At 40.7% G+C, this 6,033-nt stretch overlaps 1 protein-coding gene across 4 annotated transcripts in view; it reads left to right on the forward strand.

The window, feature by feature from the left end:
* LOC116673414 (aryl hydrocarbon receptor nuclear translocator-like protein 1) overlaps window positions 1-6,033 on the forward strand; it is a 23,045-nt gene that overhangs the window by 9,469 nt on the left and 7,543 nt on the right. For 2 of the 4 annotated variants that reach the window (XM_032505748.1, XM_032505751.1), the window contains 7 exons: window positions 262-376; window positions 1,528-1,677; window positions 3,676-3,910; window positions 4,910-5,016; window positions 5,210-5,360; window positions 5,753-5,808; window positions 5,899-6,010. In XM_032505748.1, the coding sequence (XP_032361639.1) occupies window positions 262-376; window positions 1,528-1,677; window positions 3,676-3,910; window positions 4,910-5,016; window positions 5,210-5,360; window positions 5,753-5,808; window positions 5,899-6,010 (926 nt within the window). Of the gene's footprint in view, window positions 1-261; window positions 377-1,527; window positions 1,678-3,675; window positions 3,911-4,909; window positions 5,017-5,209; window positions 5,361-5,752; window positions 5,809-5,898; window positions 6,012-6,033 lie in introns of all 4 variants that reach the window. The other 2 variants (XM_032505749.1, XM_032505750.1) reach the window with 2 other exon arrangements.

Consider the following 6,033-nt stretch of genomic DNA (forward strand, 5'->3'; position numbering starts at 1 on the left):
GGAATGGAGATTTGGAGGGGTGTAAAAGAAAAGCTTCTAAAGTAATCTGATACCCTGTCTGCAGGGCAGCATGTGTTATTTGGGGGATAACCAGTACTAAATGCATGCTGCCGCAATTCTCTTATAGCCCAGTTACATTGTAAGCTGATATCTTCCTATACAAGTTTTGATACAATGAGCTGCATTATCAGGGCACACAACACACAAATATACAAATAAAACAAAGTTTCATAAATGGATGTATGTCATATGGGTTCATAGTTGGAGCTGACTGGGCAGAGCTTGTTCGATTTCATCCATCCCAAAGACATCAACAAGGTGAAGGAACAGCTGTCGTCTTCGGAGTATCCTCGCCAATGCCTCATTGATGCGGCAAGTAAGTCTTTTGCCATGTTCGTTCAATCATTTATTAATTTATTCATTCAACCTTTATTTATACTCGAGATTATTGAGGGGCGACTCTCATTCACGATAACATTGTGTAAAATTACAAAGATAAAAACCAAACAACAATAAATATATCAGGATAATAAAGATGCAAAAGCAAGTACAAATATGTAAAGCAATTACAAGTAAAAGTTTGTAGGTTTAAAAACAGGGCCACGTTTAGCCCCTACACAGCGTAGCAACACTTTTTTTTTTTAACTGAACACACTGTTGTGTGCGCTGATTGGGTATCACCTGTGACACAGCCAATATACAAAAGACACACCCACCAAACGAGAGAAAACCGTTCTACATGTTGTTCAACCAGGGAACCATAGCAAAACAGTCAGTGATATTGATTTCTAAATTCTCCAAAAGTGAGTTGATTTTGAGGAAGTGTTGGAATTTGTTCCAAGAGTCAGGCGCACTAAAGTTAAAAAGCAGTTTTTCCAAGTTCAGAGCAAGCTCGTGGAACATGAAGCAAAAGCCCGTCAGCAGAGGGAGACTGATCCAAGTTCTGTAAGGTAGTGTGGTAGTTTTCCAATAAGAACCTTAAAGACATACTAGGGAATATCATGTCTCTCTTGGAGAGAAGACCAACCAACACTTTAAAAAATACAATGATGCGAACAATAGACATGACCGGTTAGGAATCTCAAGGCGGAGTGGTAGACTGTCTGACGCATCACCGTAGTCCAGGATCGACATGAACACTTCCTCAACATCTGGAGAGATGTCACGTCTGAGAAACAACTTCAATTCAAATGTGTTAGCAGAAGACAACTGATCCACATTGTAGCTACAGCTTGTAACAATTCCAAATTTTGCTGCACAAATTGATTGTCTCAAAAATAATTGTGAGCAACGAAATAATTGTCTTGTTCAGTCAAAAAAATAAAAAAAAATAAAATAAAAGTATTTATTTAAAAAAATTAAAAGTTTGAATGATTCCCGGGTTGGTTTTATGACTGTCATGTGTCATTAGACAATTATTAAATAATTCTTACAGGCCTAATTGTAGCTATACCTGAGAGGAAAATTAAGCAAGCTGACAATTAACTGTATTTGTAAACGCCACTAATGCTGTCTTTCTGTGTGCAGCCGGGGTTCAGGTACAGGTGGACGCCCCCGCCAGGCTGCCCCTCTTGTCCACCGGAGCCCGGCGGTCCTTCTTCTGCCGGTTGAAGCACAGTCGGGTGGCGGGGAAGCAGGAGGACAAACACTTTCTGCCCTGTACTTCCAAAAAGAAAGGTCAGTACAGACCAGAGTCCAGGCTATGCGGATTGCCCAACATCGCCCCTAGCAGCTGCTCCTTCCCATTTTATGATGTGACAACGACAGGGCAGGTCACGTCATGTTGGCTCCTAGCCAAAAAGCTAAACAAAGGATGGAAAATGACAGCTGGAAGTGTTGTCATTATATAAAGGCTAAAGAAATAGTAATATAACAAGTAATTAATTACTTTTGATACTAAGTAATAAGTAAAGTAATATTATTACTTTTAATGGGGTAATAAGTAAAGAGTAACAGATTACACTTCCTGTGGAACTTGCCCAACACGGATCATCATAGGGGGAACTGATGGCTTTAGTGCCAAGTCAGTTCAGTCAGGGACACTTATGTAAAGGAATGGACCATTTTTCCGAGCAGCAACAATGATGCCGCTCTGAGTCCCCTGTAATAAACACAAAATGAACATTAAATTAGTAAAATCTAATAACAAAAGTATAGCACATGAGGAGGAGGTTGGGGTGATGTAAGGAATGGCAGTGTCAGCACTATCAGCCGAGTAACAGTGAGAAGTATTAGGTGATAATGTAATGGCAAAAAACACTCTGGGTTGTTTGCATTTCTTTAAACCAATCACAACCGCCCTGGGCGACGTTAAGCTCTTGATGCAGCGACGGTGCCCTTGCAAAATAGACTTCGGATTTCTCCCAGCACTGTACACCCGGGATAAATTAAATGACTACTGAATGGGTTCCAGACAGGAAACCCCACTCATTTGCTACTTTAGGTTTTTAAGGTAAAAATGTAATTTCAGAAATGTTTTGGAAAATACTGCTACACAGCCTGACAGTCTGTAAACACACTGAGAAACACACTGATCTATAAATCTGCTGCTCCTGTGGATCAGTGCTATTTTGTATAATATTATTTCCTCCCTCTCTCTTACTTGAGGTAATTCAGCTCAGAGTTATTTCTTAAAAAGATTGGAACTATTCAGCTTTGTTTATACAGTCATGTTCAGTCCACTTTGGCCCAAGCAGAGGAGCAGCAACGCTTTTTAGCTCCCATATTACTCTCTTTAAGTTACTTTGTCTATCATCAACTATGTAAGAAAAACGCCAGTTTAATGACTTTGGTATCAGATTACTTTAGAAGCTTTTCTTTTACACCCCTCCAAATCTCCATTCCTTTCTGCTTGCCTAGTGTCAAAGCTGAAAATGTGGTCAAGAATGTAGAGCAGGTGGGGTTGTCAATCTGGATGCCAAGCCCGATAATCATGCTTTCATGCTTTCTTTTTATAAAGCTCAGAGATTGCCTGTCCTGCAGAAAAATACTAGATTTGGCCTTAATTAGGAAGTTTACCTTGGGTGTTTTGATTGCTCATAAAATCTGCAGAAACACAATTAAAGTCATTTTAAAGACTTTATTAAATAAAATAAATACATGAAGTCATATATTTGTTCTTTTGCTCCCATAAAGGTAAGAAGTTATGTGGGTATATCATACAAAGAATGTTAAGATCCACTCATCCGCAGCTGGAAATGATCTCCAATAAACACATTTACTCCTGTTTGAGTCACGTTGGCGTAAAACGTAAAATCTCATAGTGAAAGCATGGTTACCTTTTAGGAAACTACGACTACATGTAGGCTACTACTACATTTACCTGATAGAGAATGTTGGCAATTCAGAATTTAATCACAAAATATCCCAATTAAAATGTGGAGTAATCAGACATTTTCCTCATGGATTAATAGCAAAAGCATGTTTAATAATCAATATCAAATGCTGTCCAAACTGCTCCAAAGCCCAAGTTCATTGGATACCCAACCAAAGGTGTAGATTGCCTGAACAACACACACACACACACACACACACACACACACACACACACACACACACACACACACACACACACACACACACACACACACACACACACACACACAGAGGTTTCCCAATTTATTAAAGAGATTATTTAAAAAAAAAAGATTTACAAACTACTTTTTGTGCCCGCAGACACTTCCAGATACTGTACCCTCCACTGCACTGGATACATGCGCAGTTGTCCGAGCAGCCAGCTGGACTCAGAGGGCGACGGCGAGATGGAGGGCTCCGACCGAAGCTGCCTGGTGACGGTGTGCCGCCTGCTCAGTCCCGTGTCCCACCAGCCTCCCAAAGAGCTCTCCATCCGGCCCTCTGAGTTTGTGACCCGCTGGGCCATCGACGGCAAGTTCACTTTTGTAGAACAGCAGTGAGTTTCCTGATTTCACCTCTTATCTGCAGGACACTGAAACATTATTTTGCACAATTCGTTTTGCAATAAACTCTTATTTTGTCCTGCGTTCCGAATGGGGGGGGAGTCCAAATGGGTAAAGCATTCAGGGAAATGTCACAGTTCTAGGTGTCTTCACTGTTGATTTATTTTTAAATTTATTAAATGCAACATCTTTCCAAAAGTCAATGCGTTATCGTGTTAAATAATCAGGGTTACGATTTTTCCATAATCAAACAGCCCTAGCTCACAGTTTAGCTGAAAATAAATGGTAAAGTGGATGGTAGAAGGCCTCTGAGCACAGTTTACTCTCTTCAACTGTCCGTTTAGACAGTCTTTTCTGTCTTTGCCATTGGTTCTCAGAAGGATCCATGCATCCTGATTGCATCACCTGAAAATCGTATCTCATTATTTGTCGGGGAGTACTTTCAGAAAAATTGTTTAGCCCGGTGCCAAGTGGGGCCAGTCACAGACAGATGGCAGCATTAATTTAGAGCCCAAAAGTTTCTGTGAAGCAGAATCATGGATGGAATCAAGAAAGTGAGACTTAAAAAAAACCTGCTAGACAGATTTCAGAGGGCTCTACATTAAGTCAGTGCTAAAAGCTAACTGGAGATTTCGTAAATAAGACTACATCTAAGTTCCAGCCGAGCCTCCCCACGGAAACTAGTTCCATAAACGTCTTGGAAATACATTCAAAAGATTTCCCCCAGTGGATTAGGCCATTTAGGCCCAGTGTGTCATCAGTCTCACAACACACTGGGGGGGACTCTGTAATACCACAAGTAGTCTATAGTGAATCATTTAATCCAATTTCCCGTATGTGTAACTGCTAAACGTTCCATGGGGAGGGGCTCAATTTTTAAGCATTCACTTCTATTTCCACTCGTCACTTGTTTTTGAAGCGGCACAATCCTGAGAGACGGCGGACGACACTAGAGTAACTAAACTCCTTTTGCATCCTCTCTCTTTTCCCAGAGCCACTACAGTAATCGGTTACTTGCCACAGGAAGTTCTCGGCACGTCATGCTATGAGTACTTCCACCAGGACGACCTGCTGCACCTCGCAGACAAACACAGGCAAGGTGATGGAGCAAAGCAGCCGCAGATGGAAACGTTAACCCTATATCTGATTAAAGCAAGAACTTAAATGAGACATTTGAACCCCAAATCAAGATATCTGTTTTCAAAATGCAGCACTTGTGTTGAGTAGAAGTTTAAGAAATTGGACTTTTCCAATGAGCTTTGTGATAACACTGGTGTCCAATCTCTTGGCAGTTTTGCGAAGCAAAGAGAAGATCGAGACACATTGCTACAAGTTCAAGACAAAATACGGCTCCTACGTTTCACTCCAAAGTCAGTGGTTTAGTTTCACAAATCCATGGACCAAAGAAGTCGAGTTTATCGTGTCTTCAAACCAGGTTGTCTTGTAAGTATCGATTCATTTATGAAGATGTGCATATTAGGTGTTCCTGTGTCAGATACAATGTTGCTATCAGGAGTTGTTACAGACCCATTCATTCATGCTCTACTCTCATGTTTTACAGCACCAAAAACTGATCCTTTTACCTAATACTATTTTGAAAACCACTTCAATTTTTTTTTTCAAATGCTATAAAATTGAATAAGACACCCCGAAATTAATGAAAGTAGAGATTTGTACTTGCCAAAGAGCATTGTGTGGAATCAATCATGTTATTTTTATGGTAATTAAAAAGAACATTGACGTAGGAAAATGGGTCCGTTTGACCCGAGGACAACATGAAGGTTAAAATCCAGTTTATCCATGAATGTAGTAGCATCAATACTCCTTTGCACCAGCAGGGGGTCTGGTCACACAAAAGATGAGGAGGCAGGCAACTCAAAAGCACTTCAGGGTAAGTAAAACATGTTCTGTATTCACATAGGCAATTATTGGCTTTGTGGGATTTTTTTTATGTTGATTTTGCTGTACCCTGTGTTCACAGAAGACACAAAGCAAATACCCATAATTCCCGGCCTTTCCAGTGGTGTGGGCACAATGATCTACGCAGGCAGCATAGGGACTCAGATCGCAAACGAGCTCATGGACTCCTACAGGTGTGTGTGTGTGTGTGTGTGTG

This window comes from Etheostoma spectabile, chromosome 23, assembly GCF_008692095.1.
Source record: "Etheostoma spectabile isolate EspeVRDwgs_2016 chromosome 23, UIUC_Espe_1.0, whole genome shotgun sequence".
In the NCBI taxonomy this organism is placed as follows: Eukaryota; Metazoa; Chordata; class Actinopteri; order Perciformes; family Percidae; genus Etheostoma; species Etheostoma spectabile.